General features: G+C 27.7%; 2 protein-coding genes and 1 long non-coding RNA gene across 6 annotated transcripts in view; 1 reads left to right on the forward strand and 2 right to left on the reverse strand.

The window, feature by feature from the left end:
• The window catches only part of LOC126899941 (uncharacterized), a 13367-nt gene extending 10995 nt beyond the window's left edge, over positions 1-2372 (reverse strand). Inside the window, exon 1 of the mRNA XM_050675236.1 lies at positions 1308-2372. The gene's annotated coding sequence lies outside the window, so the exon portion shown is untranslated. The remainder of the gene's footprint in view (positions 1-1307) is intronic.
• Positions 2373-2493: 121 nt separating this feature from the next.
• LOC126899940 (filamin-A) overlaps positions 2494-19347 on the reverse strand; it is a 45245-nt gene continuing 28391 nt past the window's right edge. For 2 of the 4 annotated variants that reach the window (XM_050675232.1, XM_050675233.1), the window contains 14 exons: positions 11571-11748; positions 7989-8129; positions 6988-7116; positions 6758-6931; positions 6320-6484; positions 6042-6245; positions 4772-5053; positions 4519-4683; positions 4218-4457; positions 3962-4155; positions 3597-3822; positions 3314-3529; positions 3041-3253; positions 2494-2964 (listed from right to left, as the gene is read on the reverse strand). In XM_050675232.1, coding sequence (XP_050531189.1) covers positions 2780-2964; positions 3041-3253; positions 3314-3529; positions 3597-3822; positions 3962-4155; positions 4218-4457; positions 4519-4683; positions 4772-5053; positions 6042-6245; positions 6320-6484; positions 6758-6931; positions 6988-7116; positions 7989-8129; positions 11571-11748 — 2712 coding nt within the window. In that variant the 3' untranslated portion in view covers positions 2494-2779. Of the gene's footprint in view, positions 2965-3040; positions 3254-3313; positions 3530-3596; positions 3823-3961; positions 4156-4217; positions 4458-4518; positions 4684-4771; positions 5054-6041; positions 6246-6319; positions 6485-6757; positions 6932-6987; positions 7117-7988; positions 8130-9441; positions 9840-11570; positions 11749-11872; positions 12034-19347 lie in introns of those variants that run through there. The other 2 variants (XM_050675235.1, XM_050675234.1) reach the window with 2 other exon arrangements.
• On the forward strand, positions 9980-17169 carry LOC126899942 (uncharacterized). The gene is made up of 3 exons (XR_007702753.1): positions 9980-10564; positions 16073-16147; positions 16366-17169. It is a non-coding gene; the product is annotated as an uncharacterized LOC126899942 (long non-coding RNA).

Here is a 19347-nt window from a genome sequence, read left to right on the forward strand (position 1 = left end):
GTCCAAAACCTCCAAAAAAATTACAAATTTAAAAATCGCTAATTTTTTCAATTTTTTTTACTTAAAATTGCCATAACCTTTTCAAAAATGAACATATCAATATAATTTTTTTTTATATAGATGCATAATATTATTACCTTTCATTTGGTATATTTTTTTCATAAATTTAACCCTTAACCTGCACACAAGGGGGGATTTAAAATTACAACTTTTTCACAAAAAATTAACTTTTTCAACTTGATTTTTGAAAATGTTCCAGAAGGGATGACACTTTTATATATATCTTAAATTAAAGTTAAGTAATGTTCTTTATTATGCAAAAAAAAAAATTTCGGACTTTATTTTATCTTCATGGTGAAAATGGCTACCGAATGCTATTTTTGTGTGAAAATTTTCGATTTTGTATTTTTCATTTTTAACTTTATTATGCTATAACTTTTTGAAAAATGTATAGATCAATATAATTTTTTCATGAGAAGTAGTATTTATATACATCTTTCATTCGACATACTGTTTTTTTAAATCGGACCATTTCCCTATATACNTAGATCAATATAATATTTTCATGAGAAGTAGTATTTATATACATCTTTTATTCGACATACTGTTTTTTTAAATCGGACCATTTCCCTATATACGAGGGGGGTTCAAATCTAAAAAATGCATGTAGAAAGTAGAACTTTTTCAACTTAACTTTTGAAAGTGTTCCGGAAAGTCTGACACTTTTATATATATCTTAAATTAAAGCTAATGTAATTTACTTTATTATGGGAAAAAAAAATTTCGGACTTTATTTTATCTTCACGGTGAAAATGGCTACCAAATGCTATTATTGTGTGAAAATTCTCGATTTTATTTTTTACATTTTTAACTTTATAATGCTATGACATATTGAAAAGTGTATGGATCAACATTATTTTTTTATGAGAAATAATATTTTTTAATAATCCCTTTTTCATTCGACATACTTTATCTTAATTAGGATATTAATAATGAACTAGCAGATCATGTAGCTTTTGGAATAATCCACCAATTTTTTAAAATTAAACACTATCTAAAGATTTGCATCGAAGCGTTTTTTTTTATAGTGATTTTAATCACTGTCAGATATCATTATACTTGATCCATCTATGCCACGTCATCACTGTGCCGTGACCCCCCTGTGCTGGGTTTTTTTTATTTTGTTTCACTGTTATTAAAATAAAATAATAACAATTTTTTTTTTTTTATAAAAAAATAAGATTAAAATATAGTTTTTTTTTAATATATCGCGTAATGAATATGTATTAATGTAATACAATCTTTACTTAGGAAAACAAATTGACACGGTCACGGCGTTGTCACACGTTTGACACCCCGCGGTCGTATCAGCTCCTTCTCAGCCACCGCTCCACTGTAAACCGGACCGTTACACACACTCGTTATCGTCGTGGTGTAAAGTCCAATAAATGCTTAGCGTCGAATACTCGCCGCAATAATAAGTCCAGTCAGTCATCTTCGTGACACTTATCTCGTTGATTGCACCGTCCACGAACCCAACCAAATCCGCCACTGCAGTTTCGGTCATTTTTTTGTCATTCTGTCGACAGATCCATATTAGTATTATTGTTACTTTTGGTTCTCATATATTCTTTTGTGTTACAATTCTTTTTTTTTTCATTAAACGGCTCGACGCCACTTGGGAAACTAACTAGTGTTATCTATTTTATTCGCCATCTGTTTTCCCCTATCAAAATAATTGTCTATGCTTATAATACGATAAAATAATAATAATTTTCATACTATGAGTCATAAGCTTTATGCCTCTATAATTTCCACACTCCTGTATGTCACCTTTACCTTTAAATATCAGCACCACAGTACTATTCCTACATTCATTTGGTATTTTCCCTTCTAATAAGATTTTATTTAAAAGTTCCTTCAACCACCTTATTTTAATACTGCCTAATATTTTTCATACTTCTACTGGCACTTCATCTGGTCCTACTGCTTTAATCTTTTTCATTGATGCCACAGCCTCCGATTTTTCAACCAATCGCAATTATGTATCTCGTACTGTGAATAACCATACACATTGTTTTTGTTTTCTTTTTAAAATATAAAAAAAAAATGTACTTGGTAGTAAGATCGTAAAATCATTCATAAGTGTAAATATATATTTAAATATAATAAATAGCAACTAATATTCAAACGCAAGATCTTTTCATTTTGTCTACCTAACTAACCCGGCGGCAACAATGCAGAAAGCTTTAAAACACCATTTTTCAAAACTTTAACCTTCTAGGCACGGCTTAGGGTAAATCAATGCTTATTAAACCTAACGTAGATTAATTTTTAATAGTTTTGACCAAATTATGGGGGTTGTCCGTTGAAATTTTGAAAAAAAAAATCGTTTATATCTTACATTCATTATTGGTTCTCTTTATGCCTTTAAAGTATTATGCATAATTATATTTATTTCATAAAATTAAGAAAGAATTTAAAACTACGGAATAATAAATATATTTACACTATATTATTAATACATATATAACTGTGGTACATATAATGATAAAAAGGTTAGTTGATCGCTGAATAGTGATTAAGCATTAAAGGTATAAAAAGACCTTTTTAAAATGCTCATAGTTACAATAATTGGTTCGTTGATTTTTATTACAAATAACTGAATATAATTTATAGAATTATTGAATTGACGACGAAAAAATATTGTTTGGCAATGACAATAAAAAAGATCTTTTTTTCCCTCTCTTTGATAAACATCCAAACTTTAATTTCTTAATTAAGCCTCTATTTTGAACGGCGATCCGGGTATGTGTTCATCACCCCACTTGATCAACAAAATATATTCACCTCGGTCACGGACCACATAAGATACCTGATAATTGTTTTGTTTCATATGTTTGATGTAAATTTCTTCACATGGTCCTTTTGGACCATACATTCCAACAAAAAGCATGTTATTGCCTAAATTTTATTATTTAAAAAATATTAGTAAATTATAATTGTTAACGATTACCAAGGGAAAATTATCAACATTTACCTGCATCAGACGCACTGACGTTGAACAAATTTTGCTTTCCTATGTAAGCTTTTTTTAAACCCATTCCTTTGCTTGTCACATTGGACGCATTTGATTTGAAATGTGGTAATATAGCCGCACTACCTCCAATTTTTCCACTTTTGGATACTTTATGAACAGTTTCCACTACAACAGAGCTCGTTTCTTGAGGACCGCGTTCAGCTAGATCGTCACCTATTGAAGAAATGTTATCATTAATGATTGAGTATTTTATGACTTAATCGCGATAATTACCTGTACAGTGGACTTTGAATGGTGAACCAACTATGTGATATCCATTGTATTTAAGACTGATATAGTAATCTCCTGGTACTAAAGGTGTGTACCTAACCTTGTAACCTTCTTCCACTTCTGTACAATCCATAGATACTTTGCTTGGTCCATCAATGGTGACTGCTAAAGTCCCGGCACCTGCACTACACGTGTCAACTAGGAAGTCAGTCTTATGACCTAAAATATTAAAATGATTAGATCGCTATATAAATGAAAATTAATAATTACTATTATAAAAACGCACCTGTTTTAACATCACCTAAACCGGGACCTGATGCATGAACAGCTGCAGGGTCGGCATCGCCTTTACCGACTTTAAGACGGAGCGGCGAACCTGGAATGTGTACACCATTGAACTTGACATGAATGTTGTGTACGCCGTTCTCACGGGGCATAAAACGTACTGAGTACATATCTTGGTCTATATTCTGAATAAAACAGTCATCTTCCGAACCTGAAGGTGCTACCACCTGGAAAAATGTAATTTCATTAAATAACATAGAAAAATGATAAAAGTTTGTTACGCCAAGTTAACGGCAGGTCAAACTATTTCAATAAAATTAATTTACAAGTAATACAAGTATTTTATAAACATAAAATTAAACTTACTTTGGCGTCTAAGTGACCGACGGCTTCGTTTTTGCGGACAAGGAATTGCGCTGGATAATCTACGGTAACGCCAGATGTAGGGAACTGAGCAATTTCAAGTTTATGCGCATCCCCTTGTGCTGGTGACATGAACAGTTTGTATGGTGAGTCAGGTATATGCTGATCATTGAATTTTATTCCTACTCGGTACTCGCCTATAAAACGGGGTGATATAGTTTGATACACTGTAATCTAAATAGGTTATATTGTTACATACCAGGTTCACTGACAGTATAACTCACGTAACACGACCCATCTTTTCTATCTTTAAAATCGATTTCAGCCTTACTAGGTCCCTCTACGGATATGGCCAGCGAGCCTTGTCCAGCTTCACGTGTCCAAACGTTAAACTCGCATGGCTGTCCTTGTTCTCCGCGTTCCAAGCCGGAACCTCCAGCATGTACTCTATGGGCTCCACCGTCACTAAGAGGACCAACGGTGAATTGGAATGGTGATCCTATAGAATGTTATCGTATAAATAAAACTTCTTTAAGAGATCTAAATAATTAATTTAATACCAGGTATATGAATATCCTTGTAGCGAACAGACACTGTATGGACTCCTAGTTCTTTTGGAACAAAGTGTACGGCAAATAGACCATCTTCGATTTCATTAACTTCAGCATCTTCAGTGATACCACCTGGTGAGGTAACTGTTGATGACAAATCAAAAGGCAACACATCTGCAAATCATAAAAACAACGATTTATTTTGGAAACAAAAAAAGTAAGCAATATTAGAAGTTATATAAAAAAGTGAAAAGTGCTTTACTTTGCATTTTAAAAGTAAGTTTACAATTGCTGCCCACTTCAGTTTGAGGTACAGCATCTCGTTTTCGTTCAATCTTTTCTCGCTGACAATTGCTTCCTTCACCTGTCACTTTAACTGTATATGGTGATCCAACGACATGGTGATCAGCAAATTTTAAATTGACGATATAATATCCTGGTTCGGTTGGTCTATATGATATATCCAAAGTACCGTCTTCTTTATCCTTGCATTGAATTTCCGCTTTACTAGGGCCCTCGATTGATAACGATAAACCACCGTAACCTAAATAGCAGTATAAAAATAGGCCATTTTATAAATGATGATATTAAAAATTCATCTACAAATAAATTAGAACTAGAGATGTAAACAAAAAAAAAACCGTTATTTTTTTTCAATTTTTGCAAACCAAAATTTTTTTAATAGATGTTAACATTTTTTAAAATTCCTCATAGTTTAGTTAATTAATGACATGAAATAAATCATATCAAATAAAGTGTTTAATAAACATACATTTTATGGTAATATTAATACCTTCTTAGCTTTTCATTAAACCTATAATTTGTTAGGACGGTAAAATGATATACTTCTCTTGACCGTCCTTTTTGTTAGTAGGGACCTAATCTCAGCACATAAAATCAAAAATACTTTAATTAGAACAGAGTTCAGATACTCTAATTGCTATTTTATTATACGTTTTGTTTAGTTTATAATTTAAACGCTAAATAATCATAAAATATTTAAATTTATCACATATAAACGAGTTTTCTTAAAATTAATAAATTATATATCACCTACTGACCTTTTTTTTGAAAATAGTGTATTTTAAATGATTCAAGACATTTAAAATATTTTTTAATATGTTAGTTATACAAGTTCAAGCTTATACTATTTTTGGATAGATATAAGCATAGGCGTAGGATGATCAATTTTTTTTTGAGGAGGTAACTTTAATTTCCCCATCCAAAAAATAATTGCTATAAACAATGCATATCATTTTGGTAAATTTCTGGGGGGGCTTAGTTGTAAACAAAAGGCTAAGACCCCTTATCCTTTTACTTCACCCCAGATGATATATTGTACTAATAACTTATTTCATAATATAATTCAACAAATATTGGCCCTAAAATATGTAAAATAAACGTTTTACGTGTTTTCTAGTCATCAATATAGACATTATTTGATAAACATGAAAGAGAAAACTAATAAAACGAATTTATTTTAATTAGAAAAAAAAACAATTTTCACATCTCTAATTAAAACAATGCATTACCTGCATTCCTTGTGTCTACTGAAAATTGGTTTTCAATATGAGTCTTGCCTTCTTTCAATCCGTTTCCAGAAACTTTAACTTTCTTAGCGTCACCTACTTCTCGTTCTCCTACAGTTATTTTGAATGGCGAATTAACAATGTGTTGCCCCATTTTTTTTACGGACACCGTATGTTGACCAATTTCTCTTGGTGTAAAAGATATACCTAATAAGATATATAGAATTGGATGATAATTAATTTTATTACCAGTATTATTACGTTTAAGTTATAATACAAACCTAAGTTTCCATTAGGCAAGCGTTTGACAAAACAAGGTTCCTCTAAACCACTAGGCGCTTGAATGGAAGCATTTAATAATCTAAAGTCCTTATCCAGGACTTTTCCGGGAAGCGATACTTCACTACATGATCCGACTGATATTTGATTTCTTTTACGCCCCTCGCCTGTACAGTTATTGTTAAATTTAAAATTTAAAATAAATTTCCGTTTATATTGATATGACCAGGGCAATACTAACAATATTTCAAATTATTTAATTAATATTAAAAAATGCGTTTACTGTTATTGCGCTTTTACATTTTTAAAGTATAGAAAGACTTTTTAAAGTCATTAGCATTTTGTTAAAAAGTAGAAATACGTGTAAATGTTTTTTCTTGGTAAAATACTAAATAGCATTTAAATTTTAAGCAGATATTTTTGAGAAACTGTAACATTACCAGTAACTTTAGAAACGTAAGGACTGCCTTTGATATGTTTTTCGCCAAACTTAACAGAAATACGGTATTCGCCTGGTGCTGTCGGTAAGTAAGTAACGGAAACAGTGCCATCTTTGTTATCGTGACAACTGATATCTGCCTTACTAGGTCCTTCTACAGCTAGTGAAAGGCCACCTAAAAAGTAAAATTTTTTTAGCTTAGTTCACATGAGTATTTGGATGACATCTTACCAGCGCCCGAGCCCTTGGTAAATATGGTGAAGTTAGATGGTTCACCACTAACGCCATGAGTTAGTCCCGGACCATATGCTGTTATATATCCACTAGTTATGGAATCAACGTGGAATTTGAAAGGCGATCCTATAGTAATTTTTTTTTAAATATTACGAAAATGTATTATTACACAAACAACAAATCAACTAGTTGAAAGTAATGTTTGCTGCTAACGTCAAGATGGCTTAATTATAAGTATATTATTATAAAACAAGTATGAATGTTATGCAGTTACAAAAAAATTAATATCATAAAATAATTTTAGCTTATACCCTGTTAATCTTGTATACATTAAAGTAACAGTGAAGAAAAATAGTTTCTGGATTATAATCTAAAAAAACCATTCGACTATTTTACATCTGAAGTTATCATATTACATTATGATGGCAGCTAATCAATATATTTTCAGCACATATTTTGTACAAAAATAATTTATTGTCTATGGTTTAGACAAGATTTTGAAACAATTAACTCATATAATAGAGTTCCATAATAGCATTAATACTCTTGCGAATTAATGTTTTTATAATAAAAAATATGTTTGGTTAAGTTTTTTATACTTAGTTTAGGAAGTTTTGGCATTCGACCGAATTTGCCTAATAGCTAAAATTAATTCAGAGAAGCAAATAAATGAGTTTATTTTTGTCTCGCAGTCATTAAAATAATTATATATAAAATAAATAATTCTGGTGACGCAAAACACTTCGGGATGAATTTTTTACTGTCAGTGTTAGTACACAAACATTCATACATATTATATACATACATATTTGTGTCTATGTGTGTATAAGGGTATATAAATATAATTGTGAAAAATGTTGCTACTTAAGATCAATATTAAAAAAGAGTAATTTTTAAATTGATCTAATTATTTCTAATTTTCTTATAATTTTTAAGTATAAAACTAAAGCAAATAAACGGTAATTTTATTTAAATAAAATGACTACTACAAAATATACCTTGGACGTTTTCACCATTGTACTTAACGTAGAGCTCGTGAAGTCCTTCTTCTTTAGGTCCATATTTGAGAGAAACAGTACCATCATGGTTATCTTCAATGGAAGGCTTGTCAATTTTACCACTTGGCATTTTGATATCAGCTAAAAATTAAGTTTTACGTTAGTTTTATGATAACGTAAAAGTTAAAACTATCATTAACTCTATCTGAATTTTGGTTAATTTGGACATGTTTCTAATATTTGAACGATGCCAGAATATAAGATCATGGTTCTCTAGATACCTATTGAAACATGTAATTTGTCAAAACAACACAACAATACTTAACATGTGGAATATATAATAAATTTTGTTTAAAATAGAAAATATCTAAACTGCTATAAAGAATATTATTAAATGAGTAAAAGTAAAGAAATTTTTTTCTACATATAATAATAATATTTTTTAATGTTGAAAAATTTTCAGAATCTATAATCAATATAAAAATATAAGGTAAAAAATAATTAAATAGAATTTAAACAAATTAAAAGCAATTATACTATATTTACGATTTTACTTCATAACTTAATCAATTTGGAGATAACTATCAATTTTATTGTTATAACGTTTATGTAAGTTTTTGAGACATCATCACAGAAATTAAAAAAACTGGCTTGGTCGTAGATTGCTAAATGCGTAATAGGACATTTTCTATCAGGTTTTAATCAAATTTTGGGTGATTATCTTAAATAAAATTTTTTCATGAATTAATCGATCATTATTTTTAAGGGTAGGTTTATACCTAGGAGCTTTATTAAAAGAAAAACAATAATAATAAATAGAATTAATTTTGTTTCCCAAAAACTATTTATAATCAAGATTTTATGTACTAATAATTGATTAATCCATGCTGAATATTTCGTTTATTTACTTTTTTATCAAATAACAGATCATACTTACACATAACAGATCCGTTTACAAATAAAAGAGAAAAACAAAACAGCATATTATAATATTATAATTTTAAATTAATTAAAAACTTGAAATATTTCACTAATAGAAATTATTTAAGGCGAATATTAAAAAAAAAAAGAGTAACATTATAAAATAAAACTTAAGATATATTTTATATATCTATAATATATATTATAAATTATATGTTGGATGGAAAAACATATATATCTGATAAAAAAAAATCAATTTGCATTTTATTACTGCAAAACGGATATGGAATTCTTAGAATTTAGTTTGACTTGCACTATCATTTATTAATAGCAAGTTGAGTTTGCGAATTCGCTTAAATTCGAATCTCACAACAGGCATTAAAATAAAATATTTTTAATCAAAGTGGGTTTTTTTCAATAGTTAATTGAGTTCATAAGAAAATGATTTGATTAGGGAAAAATTCATCTTACTGAAACGGACAAACATTAAATATTGTAAATATTTAATTGTTTTATTAGAAATACCACATACCTTTACCGCTGTTCTTGTAATAGAACGACATAAATGTAATGTGGTCATCACTACTATCGCCGTTAACACTGCCGTTGTGTATTTGACTTACGGGGGCCCGAACTAAACGCATAATCGGACCCTTGGCCGCGGAATCTACTTCGCTGACAGTGAAGCATTTTAGGTACGGTCGGTATGCGGTGGAAACACACGTCCACGTGGCTTCGGCGGTCGGCCTTTCGAAATGAAACAGGTATACCATTGTGAGGCGTTCAATAATAATAAAAAAAATCAACGGGCGAAACGCTTCGGCGACGGATATCGTGCGACCACCACAAGTCGTCAGGAAAAAAGAAAATCTTCATGGCCAGGATGTGTCGTTTTATTCCCAATTATTATTCAACAGTCTTAATATTTTCACCCGTCCCCGCCGCCGTGGTTTACGTATAAATAGTTTGCCGCACCTATCAAGCGAGCTGTCCAAAAATCTTCGTCCCTCTATCGTCCCCACCCTTGAACCACCACGATATTCGGAATTGGCCGCTGTCTAATTATAACCCCTTATAACTGCGCGGCGCACGTTTAGGATATTATTTTTGTAAGCGAGCACAGATACACCACAAGGATCCGTGACGATTAATTGACCATGCAGACCAGAATTCCACGGTCACAACACGGCGTACGTGTTGTCAACTCGTCGCCACTGCGGATTTCAAGAACGTATTAACTGTCCCCAGTTGTCAGCAACATGTGCCAGAATTTTTCGTGCTTTATCCGGAAAGATCCGAAGTGATACTAATTATCATTCACCAGCGACCAAATCCTTCGCGGTAAACATCAAAACATTACGCTAACCGCAGCGCTTAAAATCAGCCAAATACAACACGCTCAGTATACTCCTTGCGTATAAATAGCGTTGCAACGGTTAGAAACATTAATTTGGGACTTGTTGTACAAAACGTGTCAGGCTCGTTCTGTGATGTTTATTAAAAAATATTGGCGATTACACATATCATATTCTTGGCACAGTATTCAAAGGTAAACGTTTAATTATGTTTTCACCAAGACATGATTTTAGAACACAATTAAAAATCGAATGAAGACTAATAATCGATGGAGTACACACAATTTCAAATTGTATAAAGTATATATACGAGATATTACTGAAATACTTTGAGATAAAGTTTTAAATTAGAATCAAATAACTTAATTATTATATACCTGAAAATTTTGAATATTTTTAAAGTAATATTTATAACTAAAAATATCAACTCAAAAAATGTTACAAAGAAAGTTACCAAAAGTATGTTTAGCGCTGCTCATGAGCAAAATATGTATACACAGTTTTTTTTAGTGTTTTTTTGCTATTTGAGTTGAATATATTTCTATTTGTATTCTTAGTTTTAAAGAATATTAGCCACGAGTAATAAATTTTTATCATATAATATTTATAATGTCAAAATGTAAGTGTTGTTAAGTCTATGGTCTGAAAAAATACTAATCGAAAATATAGATAAGTTAAATTAAAATTAAACTGAGAAATATTTTAGTTTTCTTAATTAAAAAAAAACATTTATCAAGTTTTTTTTTAATTTTAATAAAAAGAAAACTGTAAAATACTCATGAGATAATGACTTTTTCAAATATTTTATGAAATATGATAAGAAGATCCATGTATAATGACATTCTCTATGAAAGTAGATCTACATTTAGTGTTTAAAATAGTTTTTCTGTTATATAAATATTATGGAATATTATAGTGTTTTATTACCGTTCAGTAAACTTAATAGTTTTTTTTTATTACTATTCTTAAAATGAAATGTAAGATGGGATTACTATAAAAAAAGATTTTGTTATATCTAAATATCCTTATAATGTCAGTTATTTTTATGAGAAACTGAAATAATTTTTGAGTTTAAAATCTTACTTTTGACTTGAAAAATTGTGTTAACCCCCCAAAAAAAAGAAATTAATAATATTTAAAATATTTAAAATATTTCTTAAACGTACATAAAATAGTTAATATTATGACGAGTTTATGAAATTGTCATTTCTAGTATAGCCGTCAATTATGTCTTATCATATTTGAAGATGTCTTATTTCTTTATGTTTGTATGTGGAAATTAAATATACGAAAGAGTGTAGCTCACCAGTTAAATTGCCTCCTGCACAAGAGGGTATTGGTATTTTATCCAAAGCCACTGGCCTGTATTCTGTAGCTGATGAGGTCCTTGACCGTTGGACGAAATGTTCGTCTATCCGCACTTGTTCTGCAAATTCTCTAGGGAGTTGTTTGCTGACAGCAATTGAATCCACAGAATCTGAAGCCTGTAGAAAAATCGGTATGACAATGTTAATAAAGCCAATGGAAATTTACCGAGTGACAACAACACAAATGTAAATACTATTCAATCTATACTATACAATCGGCATGTAAGAGTATCGGGATTACCTTATTAACTTAATACTATTAATTATAGCTGCTTGTAGGGTAATAGATTGCGGTGACGAGGGGTTAATTATAATATATCGACACGAAGGGTAACGGGATAGGAGTGGGTCTGAGAGCAATACGCACAACAATACACCGACCGGAGTTCAGTAAAAATAATTATGCATACAAGAAAAATCGAGTGTAGAAATGTATTTTATTTATAATATCCAGATGGATCATAGTAAAAAGTTATTGTTGACGTCGTGGTGGGGTGACGTAGCGTTAATGGTTTAGTTAAGTCGAGAGGAGTCATGTTGAGCAGGGGCAGATTGTGGGTGTTTGATACGGTGAGGCCGGGCAATGGTCCAACGGCATGCTCATGAGGATATTAATATTGTCGTAGCTAGCCGGAGCTCCGTTAGTTTGCTTATCCGGTTCCTGCGAAACACTTAAAAGATATTGATCAATTCGTCCGATGACACATCTAATGGAGACATAATGTAAACAATCGCGAATCCATAAAGAAGTCGCGAGCAATTAGAAAATTTAGCGGACGCTTGCCAAATAAAAAACCGCGGAAATGATGCGTCTCCTACATTGTCAACAACCAATTGGTTTATACTACGAAAGTTTATCAATAACGATAGAGTAGCGTTGATTTGAACAATTTCTGTAAACTTGGTTAATGGAAATCATAAAAAAAAAAACGACAGTACAGTTGGGTCGCGACACAGTATGGACTTGGCTTCGTTGGGACAAACGCTTCGATGCAAATCTGTAGATAATGTTTAATTCTGAGAAATTGGTAGATTTTTCAAAAGCAAAAATAACTCTTATGCCCTTAATTTCATCCCGATTTGATTTATAATTATAATATATGAATAAATAATAATTATAGTAATTACATTTAGTGTGAAATTGATATTCAATAATTTAATATTGTAATTCATACGGAGATATTATAAAAATAATTAAGTAGTTGTATATTTCTTTACTTTTAACGCGTATAAAAATTTAAAGGGCTTGATCCAATACTTTTCAATAAAAACTGTTTGTTACTTATAACAAAGTTATAAGTTCTATACACTGAACAACAAGGAACTTTCATTAGAAACAAAAATATACTTTTCTAAATCAACATTTTGCGTTGCTTTCAAATGTGCAATTAGACTTTTTCTGTCAATTCTAAGTTTTAATATTATTACTTATTATTAAAAATAAGTATTTACATAAAAAAAAAAAAAAAAATTGTTTTAACTTAACACTGGTTAAGTAGGAAATTTTATGAGAATTAAAAAAATTGTATCGTTAAGATTAATATGCAGTCACGAAGTTTTATAATTACTATTTATTGTAAATTTATCAGAGAAGCTCAATATTATTTTGCATTTTTATCGTATTAGATAACTTAAATAGAAGTAATAGTAATAATTTCCCAGTAACTTTTGATGTTTGAAAAAATTCTGCAATTGAAATATTCAGAACTTAATTAAGTTTAATGATTTACTTTAACTAAATGAACCAACCAAAACAAAGTTGTTAAAAAGATTTTTTCAAATGAGCGTATAATAATATTTGATTATAATTGTAAAAATCCATTATTAATTCAGGAGAAACTAACAATAATTTTTTTTAGAAATGATTTATATGTAACATGTTACCAAAAAATTTGTAATATTATAGTCTAGTAGTAGCACACACAAATAGAGTAAAAAAATTAATAAATTACAAAGTAAAATGGTATAATTTTGTAGTTGAAACCTATCATATCAAACTAAATTCGTCAATAAATACTTTGAAAACATTAGAAATGAATGATTTTAATTGTCTTTATGGAGATCATGGAATAACTAACTGTTTAATTGATAAATTACATTTTTTTCAATTTTTGAGGGTAATATCTTCAACTAGATACGAATTGTAGTCATTTGACGTATCGTTGAAAAAAGTAAATCAAGTTAGAGCAGAGAAAACAAATGATAGTCACAAAAAAATACCTTTTATTTAAAAACCCTACGGTTGCCGATTAGGTGAATAAATGGCAATTTAAACTAGTTTAAATTTCAAAGTTATTTTTCTCGACTTAAAAAACGCAAAAAATTTAAATGAGTTAAACTTTCTATGCTATATTAATTTGATTTATATAATATTTATGAAAATCAGTGCACTCCTCTTGTCAGGCATTTTTAAATAAAATAAAATACAAAACCCAGAATTTTAACACAAAAATATGATATTTTATGATACAGAGATCAAATTAAAAATTAAATTTAAATTTTCAAATTAAAGTATATTACATTAGCTTTAATTTAATATATATATAAAAGTGTCAGTATATCTGGAACACTTCTAAAAATTAAATTGAAAATGTCCTAGTTTAATACGCACGTTTAAAGTTTGTATAAAGGGGTATGAATAGATTTAAAAAATAGTGTGTCAGATGAAAGGGGTATATAAAAATTTATTATAAAAAAATAATAATATTGATTGATACATTTTTCTAAAAGTTATAGCAATATTAATTAAAAAATATAAAATTGAGAATTTTGTATGGAGTCGTTTGTTTTTCTTTAACTTTGATTTCCGATTTCACCACGAAAACAAATCCAGAGGTCAAATTTTTTTTTCCAAATTAAAGTATATTTCATATGCATTAATTTATGGTATATATAAAAGTGTCAGTATTTTCAAAAGTTAATTTTTTGTAAAAAGTTGCCATTTTGAAACCTTTCCTGTGGGCTAATAAGGAGTCAAATATTCACAAAAATTTATCACATGATAGGTAAATACTTAAGGTATCTATAAAAAAAAAAATTTTATTGATTTGGTCATTTTTAAAAAAGTTATGGCAGTTTTATGAAAAAAAAAATTGAAAAAATGTCGAAAATTAGCGATTTTGTTGGATATGTCTTCAGAGATAAAAAATATTAATATTAATAGATTTACTAAATTTTTACACAAATAACTTTTCCCTTTTAACTTAACTGTACGAATACAAGTTCAGAGTTTAATTTATTTCAAAATCAAATATATTACATTACTTTTAATTTAAAATATATTTAAACGATGTAAATTTTCTGGAATATTTTCAAGATTTAAGAAAGGAAAAGTTTTATTGATATGCAAAAATCGCTGTATAAAACGACTCTTTTGAGTAGATAAATGATCTGATTAAAAAAAAAATTACTTGAACATACAATTATACATTTAATGTATTCTCATTAAAATCTGTCTTGAATTAATATTTTTAAAAATTTTTAATATTTTAAATTTTATATATTTAATTTATAGTAGTTAAAATTGAGCAAATATAATCAGCCGTTTATAGAAAAAACTTTTATGATTTTAAAAACTGTATTCATTTATATCAGGAAACATATCTAAAATCAATTTTTTTTTCAAAATATAGTAAATGTGTTATATAAGTTTTTATTTCAAATATATTTTAAAAATTTAGGTTTTTAGGTTATTATCAATAGTTAAATTGATCAAGTTCCATACTTTTAATGTAAATATTAATTTTTTGAACACCCCTCCGTATGCAAACAAAAGGTTGTATTAAAAAGAAAATCATATGAAGAAAAACACTTAGGAATGTCGAAAAAATAAACTAATTTTTATTCATATATTTTTTGAATAGTCATAATTTAAAGAAGAAAAAAAATTGAAATTTAAGTCTTTTTGACGTAATTTTTTGGGGGATTTCTTTAATTTATAGACAACATGGATTTTGTTTTCAATTTTTGAGGAAAAGTCAAATAAATAGGATTTTTAATATTTTGACGTATCGCTAAGCAAAATGTGTCCAGTGAGAGCTAAAAATTTGTGGAAATAGGCAAAAAAAGTACATCATAATAACGTTAATACCTTTTATAATAAATTAAGTAATTAAAATGAATAACTTAGAATCAAAGATCAAAATTCAATTTTAATTACAAGTTTTTTCTTCATTGACTCAGTATATTGAATTCAATGTTAATTAATTAACACATTCTGTTTTCTGATTTAATTTAATAATAATAATAAACTATATATATACACATTAATAAATAAAAAATGAGTTCAAATTCAGTATATTAAGGTAAAAGTGGAACAACATGACACACTATTTTAAAAACCAAAAATATATAGTAAAAATACATTAACTAGTTAGACATAATCGTGATAAGTTTTTTTTGTAACGTATTAAGTTCATATAAATTCTTAATAATTTTTTAGGTAATTATTCGTCAAAACATTTCTTTAACAAGTCGCCCTTAACTTTCTAGAAGTACCTATAATGGCCAACTCCAGGTAACGTTATTTTTAAAAAATCATTGCATTCAATTATTTTGGGACTAAATAGTTAATATTGAGCCTAAAATTAATTTTTTATAACATTCTTTTAATAAAAAAAAAAACTTTTATCTTTATATACTGGCTACTAAAAATACACTAGCTAAAATTAAAATAATAACTATAGTTAGTTTATATAAAAGAATAATAATAACAATTTTGTCATTCACATTCAGATGGTGTACACAGCAAATTATGTGTTAATATATTTGAAGTCTCTAAAGAAGTAACGGAATGTTAATTTCCAGATTTTAAAATTTATAAGGAATTACTTAAAATCATTGGATTTTATTATTGCTACACTGGATCAAAAATCATTTGTAAAATTAACCAAGTCAATTTATTGTTAATAAACAATAATTATATAACTAAGGAATAATTGGCTTGTAGCATATTACACATTGATGTATCTTCTGTGTAATTATTAATCAATGTTTATTAATTAATGTTTTTGGAAATTTTGAAGTGAACTAGCAACTTAGAAATCGTTAAATCAAACAAACTGAACAGTGCCCGCTGTGAGCATTGAAACTATGTAGTAACACTGGACCAAAAATCATTTGTAAAATTAACTGAGTCATTTATTATAATTTATTTGGACAATAGTTAAAAATAACTTAGCTTTCTTTTTGAGTTACAAAAATTAATTCTTTGGAATAATACGACGGAACATTATCAGTTTGCTGCAAAAAATAGGTAGCTTAACATTTTTCAATTCATAGGATTCCATTACAAAGGTTTATTCATAAAACATGTCTAATACAACGTATTAGAGACGTAAACACTATAAATGGTCTTTTAGAGCAGCAAACCATTCAATTATTATGGATAAGTGTGAAGATTTTAAAAATATAAAGTTACTCTTTGTAAAGCAAGATAAAATTAAAAGTTTATTTATAAATAATTATATATTACCAATAAAATTTATTTAAAATATACATTTTTATTTTAATATTAATTTTTAATAAACTATTAATTTTAATATTAACATATTTGATAGGAATCGCAATTGATAGTGAAGTATCGATAATTTCACAAGTAGTTTCCGGGTTTTATAATCTGTGGATATACTTACAGTTATAATTATAAATTACTTCATAATATAACAGATGATAATAAGTATAATTTTATAACGGAGAATTAAGAAATTGTGCTTAAGAAAAATCAGCCTTTTAAAATTCATTAAAAAGCTGTTATATGAACTTGTAATTTAAAGGACCCCAACTTTTTAATGAATTTAATAAATATATTTTAATCTAAATAAATATACTTAATAATAATTTTGAAAATAATATGTAAAATGTATTATGTACAGTAAATTCTTTATAATTAAAATTTTTTTTTCAAATATTTTTTATGTGTATTGTAAACGGATTTGGATACGTATTATGTATTTCATAAAAGATGAATATATTGCATTAATGCAATTTGATTTTTAATTTTATCTAAATAAAAAAAATTATATAAACATTTAATGTAGTAAAATTTTGTTTTCGCAATTTCACTGATGTGTTGTTGGATTTCATTTTACCGATGTTATTTCTTAATTTTTTTTGATTAGTTAAAATCTGAAATTTTTAATTCGCCATCTTTTTAAACGCCAAGAGTTACATATAATTGATTAGTTAAATTTTTATTTAAACTATTTATTACAATAAAAATGCAAACAAATAGTAATTTTAATGAAATTTTTCTGTATTCTTGTAAGTTTACTGTAAATAGAAATAATGGCGTAGCACACAAGTGTGATTAGTGACATTTTTTAATATAATATGTTATGCGCATATATGATTTAATTTTGAAATTCTGTACATTCTGCACAGACGTTATAAGTGAATTATTTATTCCGCCAGATATCTTTTTTATTTGAAATAAGTTTATATATCTATTATTAGTAAATTACAAATATTTCAAGTAATTTAAAAATATTTGTAATTTATCATGAACGCCTTTCAATTGTGTTTAAATTTATGATTTTATAACAGTTGTGAATAATATTTTTTTACAAAATATTAACACATTACTAGGTTAATATAATTAAGTGTGGCACATTTTTTTTTAATCTTACGCACGTTTTATAAAAATGTGTTAATTTATTAGCTTTTTTATAAAAATTAACATTAAAAGACTAAAAAAGTAGGTTGAACTGATAATTTGAATCGAATTTTGTACAGATTATTTTTAACATATTAATAATCAAAATAAATTTTTTTTTCAATTATTTTTTTTCATGTGTAATTACTCTTTTTTATTAATTGGTAATTATCAAGAAAAACCTGGGTTGATTAAAAAAATTTAATTTTAGAATAGAAATAAGAGTAAAAATTGAACTAGAAAAGTATTTTGTGTAAAAAGCATACTTTTGATGACCAGTGTATTTTTTAATTTTGTTCATACATTCGATTTGGCATTTATTTTGTAAACATTTTTAAAGCTGTAAAAACGTGTTGATACTACAAAAATATTTTTTGATACGTTTTTTATTTGGCGGGACTTATACAAAATTTGCTTGTATATGCAGTGGTTCCTTATTGTTTTGTGTCTGAAACGTATTAGTGTCCTTCATTAAACTTGGCACGATGTAAAATTTTTAAATTAATATACAATTAAATACGAAAGTTTGATTTCACTATTCTACAATATATCATAATTTTTTGTTTAAATCTGTAAATAGCAAGAATTATTAATAAATAAATCCATCTGTCTTCAGCTTTAATATAGTAGAGTTAAATAATATCACAAGACAGCTAAGAGATTTACAATACAAATGTATATGATTGAACATTGAAAATATTTCAATAGAACAATTTCAATACATGTCATGTCTAATAATAATTTTTTAGTCTAGAAATCTGACGTTGTATGTGTAGGAAAATGTTTGTAACCGTTTCTAACGGTCACAAAAATTTGAATACTTGACATCGGCATAACAATTAGATTTAAGCACGAACGCTTGTATTCAAATAATTGAGAATTACTAAATTAAAAATAATGAAATCCTAAAAGATATTAATAACATCAATAGTCACTGCATCTTAATTAAATTAAAATTGGCCATACTAAAATATCTCATAAGTTAACATTTTTATTCTCTGTATTTTTGAAAACGTGCTGGTTCCTTATAAAATGTTCTCAATTTTTATTATTATTAAATTGAT

The sequence above is a fragment of the Daktulosphaira vitifoliae genome, unplaced genomic scaffold, assembly GCF_025091365.1.
Source record: "Daktulosphaira vitifoliae isolate Bord-2020 unplaced genomic scaffold, ASM2509136v1 Scaffold_2, whole genome shotgun sequence".
Taxonomy (NCBI): Eukaryota; Metazoa; Arthropoda; class Insecta; order Hemiptera; family Phylloxeridae; genus Daktulosphaira; species Daktulosphaira vitifoliae.